Here is a 25,178-nt window from a genome sequence, read left to right on the forward strand (position 1 = left end):
CCATGAATCTGTCACTTATTGCCATTCGTAACAAAGCCTTTCATCTCACTTTAGTCCATATTTTCCAATAAAAATTTCAGTCTTTTCACTGAGAGAGGATTCCTTTAACAATGTGTATTTTCTTGTGTTTTTGTGTTGCGCACGTAAACATCAGACTTGAAACCGATTTTTTGGGTGTACTGTTTTCCTAAAACCTCCCCCAAATATTATAAATATTATTTGTACCTCTTGTGGTTTGGAATACAGTGGTGAATGTTGTCATACCTGTGTGGCTGATGCTGTCATTTTGAGTTGCCCATGTTTTGTTAGTGTCCCCATGTCACTGTGGTTAATAGTGAATCTGGTGATCCCGTCTATGCCATTGTCTCTAGTCTCTGGCATCACCCCTGACAAGTTGCTCAGGAGGTTCTTGCCCTGGGGGGAACACATTGTCACGGAAACACGGGAGTCATCCCAGTGCTGCAGCTCATGTTGTCCTTTCCCGGGAGTCGTCGGTCGTTGTAGGCGTGCATGTTGATCACTGCATCCGTCTTCACCATGACTGGAGGCCGAGGCTTGTGTTTCACCCGCCTCTCGCAGGTGAACGACAGTCTGATCTCGTCCGCCATGGCACTGCACAAAGACCTCTGGACGAAAAGGGAGGATGCGGGGAGGGGAGCAAGAAGGAGAAGAGGGGAAAGGGACGGGGGGAGGGTAAATGCTTTAGCTATAAATTGTTCTGACAGCAGAGTGTCGACAGTCTAAAGAGCACAACATGCGTTAGAACGTAACATTCGTGTTGTGCCAGTGATCGTGTGTGTATGTGGGCGCGTGCGTCCATGGCTGTCAGCAATGTCGAATCGCACCACCACCACATGTAGCCGGCACACGGTTCATTATTGCTGCTGTGTCAGGAAGAGTGTGGTGCATGAGCATGCATGCAACTACGCACTCAAATTAGTGATTTACAACAGTAAAGGGTTCATGCTATTCTGACAACTCCAATGACTAATAATGGATTCATTCTCTATGCTCCAATTTGCAATTATGCCTGTTAAAATAAGTCAATGTTGTGGTGTTATGGCACAAGTACTCTTAGGGATTAGCCAAAGGCAGGAAAATCCTTTAATAATGTGTTTGAACTAAAAGCCAGAGCACGGCGTTGGTTTACAGGCTACGTGTAAGTATCATCACAAAATAGGCTTAGTTAGCAACTCCTTTGCTAAAATCGAGGGTGAATTAAACTGAAATGCGAGTGGAATGTAATTAAATTAGTGTTGGGCTAATGTTCCAAACCACAGAGTAAAGATCAAATAACGACAATAACACATTAGGCATGTGATTTATGGGGACATGTACCTGCTCACGTTCTGCAGTCTTCCTTAGCTTGTAGACGAATTCAGCAATCGCCACAAAAACAGACAGCACGAGACCAGATGCCAGCACAATGAATATACCACCCAGGTTCTGGATCCCCATGGGGCCTGTCTCGTGGCGCTCTTCATCCAAGCAGCTGCTCCCACTCCACCACTTCTCCTTGAGCATTTGTAGGCGCCCATCCTCCAAGATGCTTAGGATTGCTATAGTGATTTTGTCCCTGTATGGGGAGCCTGGAAGCAACATAAGGCCTGTTTTACTTTGGAAGAAATGCCAGCTGGAGTCTGTGATAATAAGGTTCATAAACATGTTGTGGCATACCGTCTAACTGGTAGCTAAAAAAAACGTATGCTGCTGCGTTGTCTAAAAATGAATCCCCTTCAAAAGGCAACATATAAGAGATTGAAGAGGTTGATTTTTTTTTTTAGCAGGCAGCCTCAAACGTTCACAGGTTCTTACCGAGGGGAGTGCCGATGCCATAGCCTTTGCTGTCGATGATCCCTCCCACCTGTGTCAGGTTACAGTTCCTCTTAGTGATGTAATCGATAGTTGTGGACTCCATTATGAGGGCATAGTCTGACTTCAGCACCCTCTGAATCCCATCCTCAATAGACTTCACCAGTGATGTGCTCGGCCTGCTGCTCATAAAGGCCCACATCTTCTCAAAAGTGGAAACCTTAGATTTCTGTAAGGGACAGAAAGAGCCAGATAAAGAAAACATGTGACTTTGAACCTCATTTGAGCAATCTCCCTGGCTGCAAGTGAATAGAAAGTGGTTGAAAAATATACAATGCTCTTTACCATTTAAAAAAAAAAAAAAGGTTTGAGCTTGAACAGAATTACTTTGAAACATTATAGCCAAAGGTGTTATAAAGTATAAAGTGTGTATAATGTTACAAAGGTACATATACTATTTGTTCACTTACAGTATTAGAGAATACAGATTTCAGCCAGTAATGAAATAGATATACATGATTACGTCCTGCTGATCGCCATTGTCTCGGGATTAAAGGAGAGTAAATTGAAGCTTTGTGCCCATCTATTCTCATAAGTGCTACTGAAGCAGCAATAATAGAATGCCTCTCCATTAGTCTTGCATCAGGCTATGTGGTATTTCGTGCAATTTTGTATGAGGTCACATTTATGCCATGTCTAATCCTAGATAATTACTGTCTAAAGACTATAAGCCATTTCAAATTGTGAAAGATGCTGTTATAAGAAGCCCTCCATTATGTTTAACTACAGTAGAAGCACAGTCCTGCTTGCCTAAAATTAAGGTATGATAGTCTGATATTAAAACTTAAAAGTACCAATTAGGGTGTATAACAAGTGTTGCCAAGTTGGCATCTTTGTCGCTAGATATTTGAAGATGAGGTCAGAAAGGAAGATGGACCATATGGCACATTGCAGCGATGTGTAATTCAAAAAATTCTACTCTTCAAGGCTTGGTTTAGTTGTGTTTTTAACGAAGCAAGTATTTAATAAAAAATATGTGCATTTCCTATTTTATGCAAATATCCACTTTACATTAAAATAATAGGCTAAAAGTTTAACATTTATCATTTTTGATATTGGGATTGTTGAAAAGAAGGCTTTTGAGTGACATGACAACCTCCTGGTCAGCAGTGGCTACAAACCTCTGATGACATTTATAAAGCAACGTGTCTGTTGCCATTCTTAATCTTAATGCCATCGATATATCGAGTTGTACAGTAGATCATTTCTTCTTGTTGGCAATCAGAGTTTCTGGTCAGCCATTACTTAAGTTTGCTGGTGAATTCATTCATGTATCTAAGAGAAGTTACAATATACTGTCTCCGTCTTTTAGGGCCAGGATGCATATTTGGAGGTGTATAACTACAGTATGGTGTTTTTTTTGGAATTGCAAGAATTGAGCCGAATTGAGAGCAAAAAACACAGACGGTTAAGTATGTCACCGAATCATGAGTTAAGGACCAAATCCATCCAGTTACATCCATCTGCAAAGCCTTCATCTACTTCACGGTCTCCTCAGTATTTATCATGCTTTTCTGGCTCATTGAATTTACTTCATTAGGCCTTTCTGGAAGTGCAAGGGGGAGCAGAGGGCACTTGAGCCATGCAACTCTGATGAGGTAATTAAACACCTGTTTCTCCTATTTATGACGCTGAAATCACAAGGATGATTTATCGACGAACGCAAAACGATCTTAAACTTTCTTTGACGTGGCTATTCAGAGGAACAGAAGGTTGATTTCTTTTCAAAGTGTCAACGAGTTGAGTTGGATCCAGGTGCACTAATTGTCATTACATGACATTTCGTATTCATGGGGTGCAATGCAAAAAAGTAAGTTGTCTTACAGTATTGTGATTATTTGGCTTGCATGTGGCTGCAATTCCAAGTCACCACTATTGTCTAAATCTATATGGTATAAGCGACAACCCTGAACCCAATAACATAATCAAAGCTGGGGGATTCAGAACACACACAATTCTGCAGATTCAACAATGAGGCATGCAGTGTTCATGAGCTACACTACAATTGTTTTAGGCATTAAAACTAGGGCAGACAGATGCCCTGGAAGAATTGTTAGCTTTCCTGCTATTGAATTTTATAAACTTATGGACTGCCTTCAATTGAAATGTGCAGTGTTTTCATTTTCTTACTCAGAGAAACTGTCACTCTGTTACATGTGTTATTCAGCACCACAGAAGCAGAAGCATCTAAAGCAATGCTCAAAATAATAAAATAAATTCAAAGACCCTGCAGGCATGCTGAAACTTTGGAATAAAAAAATCATTATGGAGGAACACATCAAACAGTGTAAAAAAGTGGAGAAGCTGAATAATTTTTCTTTGCTGTGGGAATTAAGATCTATATTATATATATATATATATATATATCACTAATAACTCAAGAACCAACATCTTGCCTAAGTTCACATACATTTTACATCATTATTATTACTACTGTACATGTTTGCACTAGGCATGCTTCAGCTACACTATGGCTGTTTTTACACTGGAACCGATCTCTATTGCTGTTGACATATGTTATCTTATCTCCGTAGTACCTTCAGTAATGTATCAAACTTGTATTCATGCTATACCTTGAAGAAAGTCATGGTTGCACCATCTTTGACCACACCATACTCAATCTTGGTCTGCTTAGCGATGTCATCGGCTGAGTCCACAGGCGAGTCCATTCTCTCCACGGTGAGAAAAGCTGCTAAATTAGCTGTGTAGGATGATATGATGATGAGTGTGAAGAACCACCAGATCCCACCGATGATCCTGGTAGACAGGGCTTTGGGCATCAGTTCTGAGCCTGTACGCAACACAAAGTGAGAGACCATTAAGTGATTATCGAGATGAAATTGTACCTGCCAACACTGTAACCAAATTAAACAAACGCAGAAACATGATGGCCTGCGTTTTTTGTTAATTAGCCTGCAAATGTTTTTTGGCAGTGCCACTGAAAATAAAGCCAGTTTGGCAGTTTAGCCAAAATCTAATTTAACTATTCAGAATGGGCAGATCAGACCAGTAAAGTGTGTGTTCCTCAGGCTTCTACACTCGGTTCTGAGCAATAACTTACATACTCACTATGTACTCAATCACACTGGCAGATGACTATCATTTTTATATTGTTAACTTATATTGGCAATAAAGTGTTTTTATTGAAAATATAATGTGTATCAAAAACTTTTAATGAGGGAGTATAAAATCTATCCCTACACCGTATTTCATTATTTCTAGTTTTTAGTTTGATTGACGCATTTGCTGCATAATTGTTGTCGCTAAAACATAAAAGATGAACTGATTAATACCATTTGCAGTTGATCCTAGTCTAGGACTGAATCTTTCATCTGAAATGAGATTTGATGAACCAGTTGACATACCATATGTAATTCACACTACTACTGTTTCCTTTCATCTTCCTATTATGTCATTTATAGCTCACCATGTTTACCAGATGTACACACTAATATATTTTGCAGTCAAATCATTACAGTCTGTATAAAGAAAACTAAAAAGCAAGATATAGTGCATAGCCAGACTGACAGTCCACTTCAGTATCAGCCATGACTTTGAGTGGTCCTCTGCTAAGTAATACTATGATTATAATGGCTCACTGACTGGTGTTAAAGTTACTTTATACCTCATATCTGACAACCTTTAAAATACCCTTGTGCTTTTTGCACTGTTACTTTACTGAGAAGATTTATGAGGGCAATTCTAAAGAGTAACAAGTCCACAGAAGGGGGGCAGAGTGGTCAGCTCTTTAACCTCTTCCACCAAATTGTCCTTTGTGGCTTGACAAACACTACATGGTTACAAACAAGGGAAGACAGTAGCATCGCTTAATTCACTATTGCAGCGTAAGGATCCAAATGCATTCTCTTGTTGCACCAAAAATGAAATGAAGCAACGGGTAACTCAATTGAATTCCACACTATAAAGTGCTGTTGTCAGCATGGAATAGTATATGGCGCTGGAACAGAGAACTAATAAATACAAAACGCAGATCAGTCATATGGTGCCAGGGAAATGAAACGGTGTCAATATGCCATACATATGCTTGAGGAAGGACTCGTATCTTGTAAGCCAAGGCAATATAAATGTTTGTTCAGAGAAGACGATACTTATTCTATTTCAGTAACCAAAACATCACATCGATCTCACTGACTGTCGCACTGCTCATTCACATGAATGCTGTAAATAGCTGCCTAAGAATACATACTATTACACAACACTGAGGTGCAAGTAACATTGCAGGATATGTGTTGTAGCAAAATTGGCATTTTTGATTTTGAGACCAGGCTCAGGAATTTTCTTGTAATTGAAAATAATAAATCCTTATTATGCCATATTAGTTGAATTAAGAGTGCTTCGTAAAGTCACTGATGAAGATGCAGGCTTTAAATTCGTAAACAGTAATACTTTACTGTCTCTTTGAGTGCTGCAGGGATGTGTATCTTTGTAGGCCAATCCTAGAAGTTAGCATTGCACTGGTGCCCTAGACAAAAAGCCGATGGGATTTTGTCATTGGATTTTGGATTATTGCAGAAAATAAGGTCTGTGGCAAACACAAGTTCATGATAGGGCGACTGTGGCTAAGTAGAGAGCAGGGCCGTCCTTCAATCAGAGGATCGGCGGTTCGATCCCCGGCTCCGGCTCCACTAGGCGCTTGTCGATGTGTCCTTGAGCAAGACACTTAACCCCAAAATTGCATTTGTTTGTTATTGCAAAAAATACAAGTGAGAATCAGAATATGAGGTATCCTAACTTTAACTTCTACTCACAGTATGGGTTGTGCAAAAGCTCCTATCTATCTTGTTTGCCATTATTTATAAAATCTTAGTTCCCCAGGAGATGGTTCAAAAGTGCTTTTACAAAAACAAAAACAATCTTAACTCAGGGCCTATTTACTAGCATCAAAAGGCTTGAGAGAGCTTATTTGTTGATTATATTAAAAAGTAGTCTTGAATTTTCAACTTTAAATTGAGGTCGGAAGAAAACTGTGCTGTTGCATTTTTAACTCCTTTAAGATTTGCTGTATCATCCAGCCTTATGATTTATATATCAAGGTGAACATAGAGTTGTGAGGCTTGTGTTTCCAGTCTGTTTCAATTGTTTTTCTCTAATGCATAAATATTCTCAATTAACCAGCACTCAAGGAAACTATCAGTGGTTTTAAACGGAATGTTGACTGAGGTTGAATTCCTGTATTCCATTCATTTCTTTTTCTTGCGGCATCTGTGAATACTATACACACAAGGGGAGTTAATGTATAATGGATACACTATATCTATAGCCACTACTAATATGTCAGCATACATTTCTTAAGATGACATCATGCAGAAGTCAGTCTGACACTGCTGTTCTCATTTTGAATAAATGAACAGAATGCTTCGTCTCTAATGATGCTTTTTTGAATTGTTAGTCTGGGGAAAAAAAATGCTGGTCTCTGTGGATTCAGTAGTGTGTCATGCTAAACATGATGTACCGGTTTTCTTGAGTCTGCCCACTAGCAAGGCCTCACTTTAACATTAGAAAACAAGGCTTTCCCATGAGAATGATTACCTGCACTTAGCATTCGCTCTGTGGAGTCACTGCACAATAACTCCCGTTCAAAGCTTGAGGCTTTTACTTGTTAATTGCTTTTGAATAATAACACTTGTGAATGGAAATGTGTATTCCATTGCAAGTAAATCTTGTTCTGAATCTCAAGAAGGGGCAATGTCACAACTGCAGTTTCTTAAACGCAAGACAAAATGTCAGCGCATATTAGAAGAACCAAATAAAGAGTACAATATGTTGGGCTTTAATTATGCATCTCGGTGATGTTTAGAGTATGAATATATTTTAGAAAATCAAAGAATGTCAGTGAGAATGAGAGAATTGGGAATCAGTGAACTCATAAATCAAACATACTTTCTAAAATTATTTTACGTGGAGAAACCAATTTACAGGAAATGATCAGACATATGTTTGTTGTGAGCAACAGCCTACTGAGACCCCCAGGAACGCATTTGAAGTACACAAAGTGTTTGGTTTTGCACCTCCTCATGTTTTGCGTTCTTTGTCTTGTCTCTGACACCTCCCTCCCACAGACAAGCTGGTAGAATTTGTTTTTTTATTTGTGCATCTCCTCAAACACGTCCATTTGCATTTTAAACATGTCAAGGAAATGGCTTCCGTCTCAGCTGCTGTCACTGTGTTTGGCAAGACAAGAAGAGGATGTCTGTTAATGTGACACAGACAAAATAAACCCTGCTGCAGATACCACCATGCAGCATGTGTTACAAGGTGGAAGCCAGGATCTGTCTGTCAATTTCAACTTAAATAATTTATATGTTTAAAATCATCGTGAAGGTAATTTTGACAATACTCAATGTAAAAATCATGTAGAAACAGTGATGCAACATGAAAAATACACCCATCACATATCAATTCATAATGCAGATAAACCTGCTAGAAAGCACACATGATCTTAATATTAACTTCCATATCCAAATGTGACATTTTCTTATTTAGGGAACTATGAATACAAACTGATTAGCAGCAGCAGTTTCAGTTAACTGCTGTAGATATGACAGACAACCCTGCGAGCCATGATACAAATTATAATAGGGAATTCTTCCCAGTTTAGTTTAATAATAAAGGCAACTAACTAGCTCATTTTGTTGCCTGCACCGGCAAATTGGCAGAGCTGCTATGCAGTTTCACAAGAGTGCTGCCGAGCTTCTGTGCTTAATGAATTGCTGAATGTGTTTGCTATCCTTATGGGCAAAGATCCACTGTCGAGTCTCTCTAAGCCTCTTTGATTTGTCTTGTTACATAGAGGTTAAGGATTTTATTACTTGGGTCTTTTTTCCTCCACAGTTGACTTCATTATTATACTCCTGGGCCTTAATTTACTTACCTATCCCTTTAAGAGACATCTAGCAAATGAAAACTTGGGTTGTATCCCTTTGGTTTTTCAGTCAAAAGGTATAATTAAATCTGCAGTGGGAGGTTTTGTGATACATGGTGGGTTCTCGTGCTGAATGACGAAATTGTTTATTTTGTTCTGACTTTTTTCAGCATTATACATCAACATCAAACAAGACTAAGGGTGCTCCGATGTCGGCGATGTCGCATCAATTCTAAGTTGAAATTAATTCAATACTCATTTGTCTGCTGTCTCGCCTGTTCTTTAAATTACTCTTAGAGCAACACAGCTGGACAAACACACGCGCGCCAGCCCATCTCCGCGAGCGGAAGTTTTGCCGTCCGTCTGTCTGATTTATTAATTTTTTTTTCGCGAGAGAGAAAGTTTTTGGACCGGGGTGAAAATGTTTTAATGTCGACACACACACACACACACACACGCGCACGCAAATACACATTCAAAGAGCAAAGGAGCAGAATTGCTTGTTGATCGGTGAAATGGTTTCATATAGACCCAGTAATCAGTGATCGGATCAGACGATCCTGCTTCCAGCGATAGGTGGTTGGCCCCAAAAATCAGCAGCTGAGCACCATTAAAGCTCACAATGACATTTAATTGTTAGGCTACTTGTTGGACAGTTAGGCACGAGACAAAGTTTCTCCCGCACAGTGCTGAAAACATCACACCAGCCAGCTCTAGCATGGCTGACAGCTGGCATTTGTCAGACATGTTCCTCAACTAACCCTTTTCGTCCCAACACTGAAAGCTCTTGAGCAGGGCCAGCAACTGCGTTACGGGGAAATAAATGCAGCAATGTTTTCCATCCTTTCCTGACAATCTCTGACAAGTGCCTGGCACCTACTCTAACCTTTTTAAACAGCAGGTAGGTGACAACAGCCTTCCTTTGTCATGTAAGGCTGAGCTCTGCAGTTGTTCTTGACAGATAAATGTCTTATGAAACAGTCACGGAATGGAAATCATGGAGCTTGTCAGTTAAAGAGGGAGAAAGAGAGCGCTAGCAGCACATGGGGAAAGGGGGGTGGTTTGACAGTATCGTTTTTGACAGGGAAGAGGATGTGCGCGCCACCAAACCTTGTTGCATTAAGGAACCGACTCCAAACCAGAAGCTGTTCAGGAGGGTGAAGTTGTTCTCCACCACATCAGATCCAGGGTTACAAGGATGGGCGTCATACCATTCATATGGGCTGAACCTGGGAACAAGAAAGGAAGTTGGAAAGCTCTTTTTAATAAATCTTTATAAGATCTAAAAAAAAAATACAAGAATATGTTTCTGATCCCTCTTGAACACCGTTCCTTCCTCAAGTAGAATCACAAAAACTGAATCATATCAGCTTGAGAGCTATTCTGAGAGTTAAAGCTATTTTAGAGTTCCACCTTTGGTTTGGAGTAACACAACTACAGTATTGATGACTGCAGTAGAGCAGCAGCTCTACAGAACAGTACCCGCATTAACTGATGCTTTGGGCCACTTGGTGGCAGCAGAACAAGCAGTAAACACAACCTTGACTAACCCGATAGAGTTGTTTTGGCAAACGTGTTAGCAATTTGGATATTTATATATCCAGCAAGCACAGAGCAATACTAGCATTTGTTTGAATGTATGTTTGTGGCTACCTGATAATGTCCAATATTCGCTCTGTTTTGGTCTCCACCTACTCCTAAGACTAATATCTGTCTCTTCAGCTGCTACGTGCTCCACTATGTTCATTAGTTAGTCGCAGATGTTGTTTGTCGGACGTTTGGGGCTGGGAGATCAGCATACAGTTGGTTGATGAGAGCTTTTTCACTGAGAACAACTGCCCACTGCTGCTCTAAACAAAACTCATGAGAGCAGTAAGACTGAACCCGAGCAATTAAGCTGCAAGCCATTACATAATGTGCTGACGTTGAAAAGCTCTATAAAAGTGAGGGGAAGTGTAGAGTTGGTTGACAGTTTTCTGTGGGTTCATCACTATGAGCAACAGCTTTCAAATCAAACAGTTTTTTGATCCATTGCTCATGTGACTCTACTTTTCATAACATGTTGGGAACAATGTGATCACCCATACATTTTGAGTTGTTTATATGCAGAAGTTTCACTGCTTTCATGAGTGTAAAAACTATTGTCAAATGTCATATAAAAACATTTTTTTAAACTTCTGGTCATGATTTAGCCTTAGCTCAAAACAGTTTTGTATTCAGTATGTGTATACCTTGTACTAAAGCTGACCAACAGGGGCTCAGAAATCTCATTTATTTAGAGTACAAAATGTCATATTTGAGAATGTGAGGCTTTAAGACTCCAATGAAACCATAAAGAAGATCTTTTCATATCTCTGCCATTTAGTTTGACACCAGCTGCACACCTTTCATTGCACAAGCCATTTTCAGAGGCAGATTCTGAGATAAAACATTGTAAATGTCACTACTTTCTCCCCCTTTTTTAAATTCATATCATGTAAAATATCTTTTTCTGCCTCTTTACTCTGGGTACAATTGGATCCCTTAGATTCCAGATAGAATCTCCCCAATAAGTGGCATATCTGTGACTTTGATGAGATAGAGTAGAAAGGGCTAATGACAGAAAAAAAAAACTATTTCTTCAAAAGCTAGATAAGTAACTAAAATGGTCCACATCACTGGAACCCACAATGGTGTATCCTCAAGTGCTTCGTTAGAATTCTCTAGAAAGATTGAATTGGCTGAAATGTATATTGTTCAAGAGATAGTTACACTTCAATCTAATTACATGGTGCAGAGATATTTTCTAACATGTCAGCAATCTATTTTAATCAGACACTGAACGGGACTGATGGTTAATCATTAAAAGCCTCTAAAATGGAGCTTTTTCCAGCCAAAGTATTTCTCATCGTAGTTAAGCAATCAGACATCTAAAGTGATGGACAATAAGAGGGTGCTTTTAGTCAATGTTGGCATGCCATAGTTTTATTTATTGTGCATTAAAATACAATACGCTGTCTAGTGTTTTCATCTCAAAGTGTTTCTCTTAGCATTCATGTCCCCTTAATAACATTTGCAGACATCAGAGATGCATTGGGCAGCTGTTTGGTTCTCCCTACCATTCCAATTAATTCCTTCAGTCTCATTTCATTTGACTTCAATGTGAAATGCAAAGCCATGGTCAAATAATATGTAATAGTGAAGAGGCATGGGAAATGGGAGAGGCTTTCTGCACAGTACAAAACTACACATGAACTGGACTTAAACAGGCCACACGGGAAGAAAAGGGCAATGGTCCTTTTCACTCATTTGATTGCAACTTCTACACAGACAAGGTGCTAGTGCTATTCAATATCCCTGGTTCTCTGCGAATTTCTAAAAAGGCTGTGTCGGTTAGCACAGCCATAAGCTTGCTTCAGACTGAACGACCCCTACACAAAACTGTCTGCTAAACAACACTATTAGCTGTCTGCCAAGAGTGCAGCCCACACGTACAGTAGAGGAGGTGGTCTAGAAACAGCTTGGTGTCCAAACATAACTACTCCAGCCCTATGCAGCAACAGGTAGTGTCATCCATTCATTTGCAGTTTCAGTTTATTTTCACACCCCAATAACACTGTACTTTTTCTGTCCCATATTAGTTATTTAATATGCAGCTATAATACATCGGTAGTTTATGTTCATTGGCAAGATGTAAATACCCAAAGACACTTACATGTCATATATTTGGCCAAAAATAAATTGCATGGTTAATGGAAACACTAAGTGTTGCTATGTCAGCCATTTGAAATATATTGCAAAGGCTGTAAGTAGCTATAGATAGACTTCTAGCGACATACTTGGATCCACAAAGTGATTTAATGTTGTTTTGCTTTCATTGCAACAGTTTGATTTTCTCCGAAAATACAAGTGTAATTGCTTTTAATATCTCTACCTTTTATAATATTTTTGTTATCACTATTGGAAATGGTGGTAAAATCATAATTCCAATCACTAAGAGAAAGAGATATTTTGCACCCATACCAGCCTAGACAGAAGCCGAAACCAGGTCCCTGTGTAACTATGAGAGATGATAAGTATATACATGGAGAAACTCTAATCATTACACACTTAGCGAGGCTTAAATGTTCTTCCACAGCAACACGTCACCAAAATCTTCGAATAATTTTTCAGATGTGTTTCTCCAGGTTTCGAGCTATGGGTTTGAATGAGAGAGACAAAATATATTCTTGCTTAATGTCCTCTTAAATCATCCTTCGCTTTTAAATATAGGTTGTTTTAGATGCCGTTCATCTCCAGCTATGGACTAAAATGTGCCTTTGGATGGGTACCTTGCAACATAATTATTATGATGCAGCATAGCTTTTGAAAGCCAAAGTGTTTTCTGCCTAATATTGTTGGTAATGCCTTGACATGAGTCCAGTATTTAAAACAACCTACTTGTGCTGAAGTAGCCCTCTTATTGTTCACCGCTGTCTGTTTTATGCTCACACGATTTAAGGGATGCAGCAGCTTTCCAGCTTTCTAGGGCCGGCTTCCGAAAAAACTGATGCAACAATTTAATAAGATGATTTTGTACTTATGTGAAGCCACTCCAGAATTTCTTTGGTCTCGCAACAACGAATGAGGATAGAGGAGTGCAGCTGTTTGCTCTCAAGCCCGAGAACGCCTTTCAGTTCCCGCTTGTCTAGAACTTCCTCAAGCACCATTTTGCACAAGGAGCAGCAGGAAATACTCACAATGACACTAACAGGATATTCAGCATATTTATAAAAAAAAGTGAAATACTTTTCAGCCATTCAACTTTTCAGTCAATCAACACAACTCCAACCATAATAATTCTGTAAGTTATTACTGCCAGGCATTACATTTTTTTTGTAAATGCTAATGATCAACTATAAATAGCTTCCACTGATGAAATGTCCCATCAGGTGTGTCTATCTTTTCTCTTTGTACTTCTGAATATGATCATTAAGTTATGATTTGGTTTTTGCTTCAGCAAGTATTTCTTTATTTTAAGTAATCATTTTAAAGTGCATCGTAAAGCTGCCTTGGCAATAAAAAAAAGACATACCACAGGAAATGAGAAATTGCACACTGAATGGGACTTTGCAACTTCACTGAAGGTTTTTTATTTATATTCGTCCTCCCACAGCCCATGCAGACATAACTGCCTTGATCACTACCCAGCATCTAACACAGTATGAGAAACTGGCTGGTTTACGCAAATCTCAGCCTGCTATGATATCAGAGTAAATTACTATGTCTATTGAGAGACCTCAAGGAGAAATGCATGAAGGACGGATACGACAAACAGTATGCAACTTGTGGACTTACCTGGCAATGACAAAAAGGACACAGCTAACACCTAGGTAGGCCAAGAGGATGTAGACCCAGATGTCAGGAGTCATGGGGTTAAGGAAGGAGAAGAAGCCGTTGTTGGTGGTATTGGGTTTGCGGTACAGTATGCTGATGCCCATGTTCATGAAGGGCTTGGAGAAGTCGATGACCTTTTCACGCACGTAGGTTATGGTGAGAGGAGCCACTGCCAAGTCAGCTCTCTGTCGCGGAAAAACATAGAACATAAATAGAGAAAATCAGATTTCTATTTTAATATTGACAGTGTTTTTTTGGCAAAGCTTGCAGCGTTGCTCTGGAGTTCACAATGTCTGTCTGTTGGTCCACCACTTTGGTCCAGACTGAAATACTGTATCGCACCAATGAAATTTGGTTTGGCAGTAATTTGTAGTTCCCTAGAATATGAATTCTAATGACTTTGGTGAGCCCCTGACTTTTCTTGTAGTCCCACCATGAGATTGACCATTGCTGCTTTGAGTAAAATGTATCAACAATTATTGAATGAATTACCATGAAGTTTGGTACAGACCTCCATGTCCCCCTCAGGATGACTTTTGTTAACTTCTTTAACTTGTCATGTTGCACTTTTTTTTCTAATACTTTGGTTTATGACCAAATAACTGCAAAACAAACGGCATTCCCATCAGCCTCAGCTTTTCTTTTAGTGCTAATTAGCAAATATTAACATCCTAACATACTCAAATGAGATGGTGAAGATGTTGAACGCTATACATGCTGCATGCTAGCATTGAACTTATGAGCATGTTAGCATGCACACTCAAAAAATATCTAAGCTATGTCCAAGCACTGTCTCACACAGCCACTGTAGACTCTTCATCGTGCTATATCACTGATACTGTCAATTATTTATTGGGAGGATACAACCGGGTTATATATGGTCTGTCTTTCATTTGAAGTTTGGATACACACAATAATATATGGCGGTGGCACTCTCTGTGAAACGTACAATGTGAAGGTGAAATATGTTTCTGTCTCTTTGATGATGCCTTTCGCAATGCTCCAATGTATCAGATGCAGTGCCATCTATGAAGCCCTTATCTAGTGTCAATAGAATGACATATGACACCAAATAGCTTTATGCAATGGACACGGCTGAGCATGACAAATAAGTTGCCGACACTATTATATGCGTTTGACTGCATATTCAGAAGGTGACCATTTAAATTTTGCGGCCCCCACAACTCCCCTGCAACCCGGCTGGACAGGAGGTTAATGAAACCAGCTGCTTGGTTCACGCTTGGATAACTCTTTCCTCCGAGAAACGACACAACTCAAAAAAGGAGGCTTTCTTTTCTTCCTACATACTGAGGGGCAAGAGAGGAACAGGGCTTGTCCACCGCTCACCGTACAGCATTTTCACCAAATAAAATGAGATCTCATGTTTGTTTTGGGTCTTTATGCAAAACCGTTAGACCTGATCCCACAGGAACTGAATCTGCAGGTTCCAAAGCCACACATAGCTTTAATCAGACGAAAAGACATAGAGCTGAATGATGGAGCCATGTTCTGCAAACTTCTTGTGATGTGGTGTACTGTATGGCAACTTATTTGTTTTTTAAAACACTGAAAACCACGTCAAGGCTGTTCTTAACATGAGTTTGACTTTCCCTGTGGTTTACACAGCTCATTCCTCAGATTCATGTGATAACTACCACATGGCAGTAAACAAAGGTCAGGAAGGAAACATTTCAACTTTGGGTCTGGCACTGCGGATTGTGCACTCCTGTGGTCAGCACCATGGTAGCTAAATACACGGTGGCCTCTGAAGAGATGGAAAGATGGGAAAACCGATGATTCCTGCCGTGCATCTGCTGTCCCTCTTAAACTATTCAAATTTGTACATCACATACCGGTCCCTCTGTTCTCTGCTGCCAACTGCAGCTTTGAACCAACCTGCCACTCAGCTGGAAGATCAACCAGCATGCGATTCCAAATATCCCTACGGTGCGCTAATATACATGCCGCATGTCCTTGTTCTGCTTAGGCACACAAACTGGGCACAATCAAGATTACCTGATGTGCCCTGCTGCGTGCCACATGGCTCTGTGTTATCTGGGTTTGCAGATGGTGGGCTTAGTAGTGTTCTCCCTCCGGACCTCCTCACCTGATGATAAAGTCACAACTTACACGATCCATGCCTCTTCAATCCATTGACTGAACATACAGTACCTGAGCATTATTACCGTGAGCTCTTTCTTATTCTTAGTTTTTCTGAATTGATACAGCCGAGGACATTAGTGCATTTGCTACAGTGCCAAACACACAGTAATTACATACTGCTTACAACCAAGGCTTTTTATCTCTCAGCAAACATTTACACACTGTGCTATACGGTCTGTATGTGTATTTTACAGCTTGAAATCACAATGCTGATACAAGGATTGTATAGCACTTGCATATAGAGATCCCTTTGTTGCTCCCTTTCTCCTTTTTCAAACGTTTAGAGAAGATACGAGAGCAGATTTTGCTTCAGTCACCACCGATAACAGAGAGCAATTTTTGCTACAGGGATGCCGAGGAAATATAAAAAGCTCTGATTCGCCAGTTGAACATGCATTTAAAAGACCCATGATGAGAAATGGATGTACAGCGTGACCGTTCTTAGCATAACAGTGTAGATATGCCTCTTATGTCTAATGTCATGCTACACAAAGGGCTAATGATGAAGCATATGCAATGCAATCAAGCAACTGTTGCTATGCATTAGCAGTGCATTCAGAGCCGTGATGGCCTGGAACTGTGATTTACTTAAGGGGGCTTTGACAGACATGTTTGCTGTTGAGGCAGTTGAACTTTTGCCCTTGCAGCTACGGGTCAGTCACTCCCACCACCATGTCATCCTGTTGTCTCAGATCAAAATCAAAGTCGCACTTGTCCATTCACATGCTTTCCACCATCATCAAAAAAAAATCCTTAGATAAGCATAAAAACAAAACAAAATGTGTGTTTTCCCAGAATACACATAACGTAGAGCAGCCTTTCATTCAGACCTAAATCTAGTCGACTAGTCAGTGTCTTTCATAGATGATGTAGGCTGGCTACTACCTCCCAGTGTATCTGTCGAGGGGAACAGGAATTGCCATGACAGAAACAAATGATGTGCTAAGCACGCTATTAACATTTGCATCACAGCATGATTAAAGTGATCATCTATTATGACTAAATCAAGTTTAACAAGGCCTGTTGCATCATTTAGCACCTTCCAAACAATGCCCTTTGGCACCGCAGTGAGCTTTGTGACTACACTAAATAAAGGCTGTATGTTACAGAGTGCTAAATCGTTGCACTTGACAACGTTGCAGTTTGTCGAAAAATAAAATCGCATTATAGTATGCATCCAAAAATATAGGCAAACACATACTTCGCTCTATTTCTATGATCTTATTTTTTTAAATTACTTTCAACAACAAAGATACAGGAATGACATACAGATTGGCAAGTAGGGTTGGATACAGGTTAACAACATATATAATACTAAAATAGAGCCATTAACTGTAGCTGTGCATGGGGAAGAAGATGTGTGGTGAATAATAACTGTTGGGAAGCAGCTGTGTGGCGTTAGTTTGGGCATAAAAATATTTGAGGCAATTGTGGCGGCAGTGGTTAATAGGACGACAGAAACTGAATAATATGCGTGGATGAATGAGTCAATAAATAAATAGAAATGAATGTGGGGAGAAAGACATTTCCAGTAAATCAATATGTGACAGTAATAATATTTAAATGCTTTTCATTGAATTGTTCAAATTGTTGTTTTTGTAGAGCTGAGTTTTATTCCAGTGTTATCTGTTCTGTTGAAAGATTTAATCACAATGAAATGGTAAGTTTGCTTCTGTTTTTTCCAGTTTCAAAGAATAGTTTTCTTGGCGATAGTTAGATGCTACCAGTAGAAATGTTGTGATTTGTTTATGTGATGTGTCCAGTATGTCCGAGTCTCCCCATTATGCACAGTGAAGGGGAACTGTGATTTATGATGGTGCACTATGTGAGCTGATAGCATTAATGCATGAGCCTTGTGGTTAGCCCAGTTTTATCAGCTCAAACCAACCGCTTTCCCTAGTTTTCTACCTCACACCTTATCTAATGCTGTGATCCATTTGTAAGCAAACGCACCGATCCCCCGTAAACTGTTATACATCTAATCTGTCTGTATAACAATGAGGGGGCAATATGTTTAGTTAGGTTAATTGAACCAATTGAGGTTAATAGAAAGTAGTTATGAATACAAATTTAACAGATAAAAACTATGAGAATACCAGTCTTTTCTTCCCTTCTCTATCTCTTTGTGTATGGTGTACACAATGAATGCAATTCATGCATACAATATCTTTCATAAATTGTATTTAGTATAAGATAAGATATATAAGAAAATAGCATTTTACAGTACATGTAACAGTTGTAGTTTGAGTTGGGAAGAAATACAGAAGTTATTAGCTCAGTGACGGCAATGCTGTAGTTTGAGGTTTACTCCCAAGGAATCTGTAGCCTCTCATATCATTGCAGGGTCAGATCTCTTGAGCTTCAGTTAAAGTTTATGTTTCAGGTCTTCTGAGTCACGGATCAGCTTGTCCATACCGACAGGGGTAAGAAAAGCACCAGACCACAAAATAGAACCCACTAAAAATCCACAAAGCAGACTTCATGCACCCTTGGTTATGCGATAAGGAGCAGTAAAAGCAATAAATAGTGGTATAGATTCTAATCTTCACTTCTGCTGGTATTCACAAAGGCAATAAACCTACTGAAAAGCTCAAATATAAAAGTAAGTTCTAAAAATTCTTGCATGTATACATCTTCAACTGTATTTTTCTGCTGATTGATTCTTTCTCTTGTGTAAAACACAGGCAAATGGAGCAAATTGGTGGTATGGTATGTGTGTGTGTGTGTGTTCACCAGGTTTACAGTAAGCTCGGTCTAGATGTCTCAGTCCTCACCTAATGCTACATCTTCACAAAACACATGTAAACCATATGTCACAAACAATAACAGCAAAAACACAGTTTTTTTCTGCTGTGCTGTAAAGATAGTGAACTTTCTGTGACCACGAGCAAAATCTCCCTTTAAACCAAGAACAGACTAATACAGAGAGCATATGTGCTGTTTAATGATGGAGTCATGCATCTGTATATCTCGCCAGAATTCTCTACCCCTTAGTAATCCATTTGTTCCCCTCAAGGTTATTGTTATTAACATGGATCTAGCGAAAAGCTTGGATGGAGAAATAAAGTGCTGCAGTGGGAGCCCACCTTTCCCAACCCTTTCAGCACCAAGCCATTGACTCCTGCCATACGATTCCCTGCACTAAATGCCACTTAAGCTATTACAAGTTTTCAGCTGAGTACAGCGCTGACCCGATGGGGCTGAGGACAAAGAGAGAGCACCGACAGGGACACTTATGAAATGCCAGCAGAGAATTGCCACCATCACTTCGGTGTGTGGCTGTTTCATGGCTGCTGAGGCTTTGAGTTTGACAAAGACAGCTGAAATGCCCACTATGCCTCACCAAGATGATTGTCGCTTAGTTCTCCTGCATCCTGAGAATATATGCAGGATCACATGCTCATCCTGGATCTCTGGCTTATCCAGCTGAAGGAAGTGGTTTGCCTCGCTGAATGACATCAACACACTTGTAACTTTTAGGCAACCTTGACATAATTGTGCCATAAATGTAACTGACAGCTTTGCAGGCTCTTCCTGACTTGTATTCAATCATAACTATATCACTGCCCACACAGAGGACATAACCTTCAATTTAGTTCAATGGCATGCTTTTGTAAGTTTGCGTGATGATGTAAAATATTTTTACGGCGCGTGAAGCTGCATCATTTTAGAGATGCAGCACATCATTACAGTCATTTTTTTTGAAGGAATAGTCATGAAGGAATAGTTTGACATCATGAAGGAATAGTTTGACATTTTGGTAAATATGCTCATTAGCTTCCTTACTGCCAGTTAGACAAGAAGATTTATACCTCTCTCATGTTCGTACAATAAATCTGTAGCTGAGGCCAGCGGTCGATTAGCTTAGCTTAGCATAAAGACTGTAAACATGTGCCTGGCCCCATCTAAATGTGACAAAACTAGTACCTCTGAAGCTCACTAATTAACACAAAACTTAATTTGTTTAATCACAACAGAAAACAAAATCAGGTTTTTTTTAATATCCTGGACTATTCCTTGGTTGAGAGCCGTAACTTCTTGGAGTTCCCTGGCAACTGCTAAGCTTGCAACTTGGCATGAAAGCAAATGGACATATTTTACAAAACGTCAAACTGTTCCTTTAAGAAAAAATGTGAAGCAGACAACATCAAGTACAACTTACATGCTCTATAAGTTCCCTGATCATGCCGTTCCACAGGCCCTTCTCGTCCTGGGAGCCGTATCTCCCATCAGGCACCAGACGGATCTCATACGTGAAGCCCAGGACGCTGGCCAGCTCTTTGAGCAAGTCGATGCAGTATCCTTCGAAACGGTCGTTCCCAACCAACGCCTTGTCAGACTTCTTAAGCATGACGTATGGCTCCTCCTGCACAGACCCAAAAGATCAAATGAAAAGCAATGTTGAGGTCAGCTTTTTCAATTTGTTTCAGCACATGCACTTAATTGAAGCAAAGTGATCTGAGCCGATGAGTTGCTGTTGCATTTAACAGGCAGTGACAGCAGATTCAAGTTCAGCGTGTGGGTACAGGGAGTGTTCAAATATGAAAGACGGCTGAGGTTTTTCCTACCCTGATGTATTAAAGAAAGGAGAACCCAGCTAATTTAAGTCTGTGATGTAAAGTGTCTTGCTATAGTGATGGTAATGCACATCAAATGAATGTTTGTGCTGTCAATGTGCCTGTAGTGTTGAGCTAACTAAACCTACTCTCTCCCCCACACTGCTGTGTGTTGACCTATATAGCTGGTGTACAGGTCGATTCGTTTTATGGTCAGGTAGCTGACACTCTTTACTGGCCTGTAATATCCTGCCTGGCTGCTCATAATTTGGGCTATATAAAAGCTTGATTAGGAACAGAATGCCGCAGTGAAATGGAACATGCCCACGATGTTGCCTTCATCAATTGACACCAATCTCCAGGGGAGAGCAACAGAGATGAAGCCTGCAGTGAGAATGACTGACACAGAATTGCTCATAAATGGATTCCTTTATCTAGTGCCTGTTGCCATTTCCCTGCCTGATAAACTCGCATGTCCCACTGTGCATTGCAAAACATGTAATACAGTTTACAGCCTCCAACAGCCAGGTGCTATTACTGAGATCAGTAGCAGCGTAATTAATTCTCTGGTGAAGGTGACCCTTGCTTTGTGTTCTCTTTTTTTTTCAACTGCAGCTTGTGTGGCACTAAGTAAAAATATACAGTCAAAGAGGAGAAAATAGGCAGCAATTTCCATGGGTCAAAGTGGAGGTGATGAGGGTGGAGGTTGGGGGCAATGAAAATAAAACAAGTGTTGGTAGTCTGTTGAGCTCAGTTTCATGCAAAGAACAGTGTAAAACTAACATTAAGAAAGGCATAATTTATTCTGTAAATTATAACAAAATAAAATTCAGAGAAATACATGCATAAATGATTAACATCTTTAATTGTTTGTGATCAAAATATGAAGCCACTTGGACATCACAATTAGGATGGCCTCTTAAATAAATAATAAGTTATGAATACATGATGATGACAATGCATTTAGAGAGCAAATGCTTAGCCACCAACTTTGCTCAAGTTGTCCAATTAACTTGATCAAAAAGTTTGCATGTTAAGGGAAAAAGTCATTACCATCTGTTTCTAGCCTTCCAATTTTTGCTATTCCCCGAGGTTTGGACTCAAATCAAAGTGTTTATACCAGCTCTACCCTCACAGTCGCAGCATGGGCGTGCATAACAGAACGAGGAGGGAGGTGGGCTCGCACGGAGACATTACAGGCAATGGAGTGCAAACAATTAATGTAAGAGGGAAAACACATTAAGTGCCTTAATCTCTTTGAGAAAGTTATCACTATAAAGCTGTCAGACGTCTTGTTCATGCATCACTGGAATCAGTTTGATGCAATGTCATTACATTGGGGGGGGGAGATTGATATTAAAGTTGAAACTCTCTTCAGCAGTTTGGAAGTAGGCAATTGTATCATCTTAAACTAATGAATCCCAACGAAATAGCAAATGTCAAAAATACTCAAATGCACTTCAAGACAAAAAATGATCAAACATTTTAGGTAACTTGAAATCTAACTGATACACATCTACATTAACACCACTTCAACTGCAACATAGAATCAGCCAATACCGGCATTTCCTAGTGCAGTAGTTCAATATTATACCACTTAAATCCTTGTTCAATTTCTCCTCTTTGAGACGGAATTAACATGGATGGCACCTGATAGGCATTAATTACGTCCTGCCTTGACCTCACTTGTCATAATTACAGCCTTGTAGTCCAATATAGGCATAATGATGGTGTTTATCCTTGCAGCTTGTATATCTATCCTGAAAAGGTGCAGGAGGGGGAGCATCTGTGTCAGCACCTCCCCGGTAGCTCCATAAAGACCCCAACATCCAGTGACAGCGTTAAGTACATACAACTAGGGATCAAATGAATGCGATGGGGAGCTGGTTCACCTAGTTTTTTCTATCTGCACATGTAATTACTGCGTTCTCAAGAATAGTTCATTCTGTGTAACTGTCTATTACTTTGTTTTTTGTGTGCTCCAGGCCTCATTTAACATGCTCATGATGTGACTTTAGAATCTAGTCTGAATCACTGATAATTTAGGGTCCTGTTACTAAACCTGTAAAGCCTCCCATTCTTGCACAGCATACTTATGCAGTTTATAATGATGGTCGCAGATCCAACATTTACAATTCTTAGAATTTTTTCAAACAATGAGCCCTTGGTTTTAGACAAAAGCAGACTTCTCATTACAGTCTCTTTCATCAGATGTAGCTAGCTAGCTAATTAAGCTCAAGTTAGCTCAATGAGGTGGTTGAAAGCGCTGTCTCACTTCTTTAAACTTGTTTTAAAAAACCCTTAGAACCCTGTAAAAAGTGTCTAAAAGGGCCAGTGTGCCTTTTCAGGGATTTATTAGCAGAAATGGAATATAGTATTCATAGCTTTGTTTTCATTAGTGAATAATCACCTGAAACTAAGAATCATATTTTTGTTAACTTAGAATGAGCCCTTCATATCTATATAGAGTGCGGTTCCTCTTCACGGAGTCCGCCGTGTTGCACCGCCATGTTTCTACAGTAGCCCAAGCACAAAGCCTTTTGCGTTTTAGTGTTACCTGAAGGCCACCATGGTACACCAACACACTCTAAAACTGCATTTTGACCTGCAGAGTGCAAAACCGTGGTACCGTCAGGTGCCGTCTGACTTCCGTTGCTCCTGTAGTAGTGTTATTAAGGTAATGATGGCCTCTGAACAAGATAAAAAGCATTACCACTGCTTTGCACTTGGCGGGTCACGTTACTGCAGTCTTGGAAGGGGAGGAGCGAGCACAAGGGTATTCAGTTGGTTGCAATCTGCAATCACACCGCTAGATGCCACCAAATCCTTCACACACTGCTCGTTCAAATATACGCAAGATGGCTTCATACATGATCATGCTGAAGAGCTGAATGTCACACACAGAAATAGCATTGTTTTTGTACGGCAGTGTAGAAATAGTTTGTGTTTTTTTTGTCCGAGCAAGTAAGCAATGATTTAGAATTGTACTGTGTACCTTATATACTTACATATTCTTATTTCACTTTTAATAGAAACAAGAAATAAAAGGAGTAGAAGGTTACCAAAGGGTTGGACAAACTTAAAGCCATTTCGTATAATTTGTTTGGTGAACCTGGAATGTAAACTTCCCCTAATATAAATAAAGAGCAAGACAGAGCCAGCAACATTAGTCTAAACTCTTAAATAGTGGCCTACCCACAGTGGGGGAAACTCGTAAGGTAGCCAGGTAAATGAGCGAATGTAAATTGAGCGTACTACTTCCAAATGCTGCAATAACTATAGAATAAAACGTGGCTAATGCTGGAAAGAGCTAAATATATGACCTTGCTGTAAAGCTTGAATTTCAGTGTATTACCTGACAGCAAACTGAGGAGACATGAAGGGTAGGATATATTTTACACAAGGCTACACAGGTTGACCTACCAGGATGGTGGAGATGACGAGAGAGCGGTTAGCTAGGGAATCAGTGATGTTCATCCCTTTTCGCTTCGGCAGTTCTGTGATGTTAAGACCTCCCGACGTACTCCACTTCCCCACCTGCGGAAGACGAAAAGCATGTAGCTAAGTGTTCTGTGTCTGTTGGTGTGCTATGACCCCAGCAGACTGCCCCTCCAACCAGTCTCCCACATTAGTGCCATTGAACACATCTCCAGCAGCATTAGATGATTGGCTGAGTCACCTTTATATCAGCAAGCCTGGTTGTTTTTGAAAGCAGGGGGTATTAAGGTGTATCTTGAAAGAAATCAAGCATGATGGGCAAATCACAGAAACCGGAATCATTTGATGAATTGTATGTTAAAACAATGAATATTATTTTAACAGAATAAAATACTGTAGATTGCAATGAGATTTTCAAAACATGTAGACTGAATCACCTTCCCTCATCTTCAAACTAAGCTGTGCCACTTTTTCATGCAGATGTTGCCATATTTTACATGAATCAATTTAAGCAGACAAATAATGCTTCATTATATTGTATTGGTTTCTGACGTGGTGTAAAAGTGCATGAAAAATAAATATAAGGCTAAACAATGGTGCTAAGACGAGCAGAACATTATTAAAAATAGCAATTATTGCAAAAAAAGGTTACAGTTAATTTGAATGAAGGTACATTGAAGGTACAGCTGCAGGTTGGATTGCACTGTAAAAGTAATTTTGCTCTGCAGCCGCAGTGAGATAAACCAAGAGATTTGAAGAAATAAAGGGATACATGCAAGAAGCCCTTAGGCAACAAGCTCTGCATATTGTAGGGCCACACTCTGGAACATATCGTTAGCACAAATAGTCCTGTGGCTGTCGGTAACAATCTCTGTTTGCAAGTCGAGCCCTCCACCAAACACTCCTCCTAT

The 25,178-nt window shown here is 39.8% G+C and overlaps 1 protein-coding gene across 2 annotated transcripts in view; it reads right to left on the minus strand.

Moving 5' to 3' along the window:
- Nucleotides 1–431: 431 nt before the first annotated feature.
- grik3 (glutamate ionotropic receptor kainate type subunit 3) overlaps nt 432–25,178 on the minus strand; it is an 88,206-nt gene continuing 63,459 nt past the window's right edge. For both annotated transcript variants that reach the window (XM_076106843.1, XM_076106844.1), the window contains exons 9-16: nt 24,253–24,366; nt 20,436–20,639; nt 14,072–14,295; nt 9,866–9,984; nt 4,446–4,663; nt 1,816–2,041; nt 1,339–1,589; nt 432–626 (exon numbers count right to left, since the gene is read on the minus strand). In XM_076106843.1, coding sequence (XP_075962958.1) covers nt 432–626; nt 1,339–1,589; nt 1,816–2,041; nt 4,446–4,663; nt 9,866–9,984; nt 14,072–14,295; nt 20,436–20,639; nt 24,253–24,366 — 1,551 coding nt within the window. The remainder of the gene's footprint in view (nt 627–1,338; nt 1,590–1,815; nt 2,042–4,445; nt 4,664–9,865; nt 9,985–14,071; nt 14,296–20,435; nt 20,640–24,252; nt 24,367–25,178) is intronic.

Source organism: Anarhichas minor, unplaced genomic scaffold, assembly GCF_050575085.1.
Source record: "Anarhichas minor isolate MPS153535 unplaced genomic scaffold, ASM5057508v1 ptg000035l, whole genome shotgun sequence".
Taxonomy (NCBI): domain Eukaryota; kingdom Metazoa; phylum Chordata; class Actinopteri; order Perciformes; family Anarhichadidae; genus Anarhichas; species Anarhichas minor.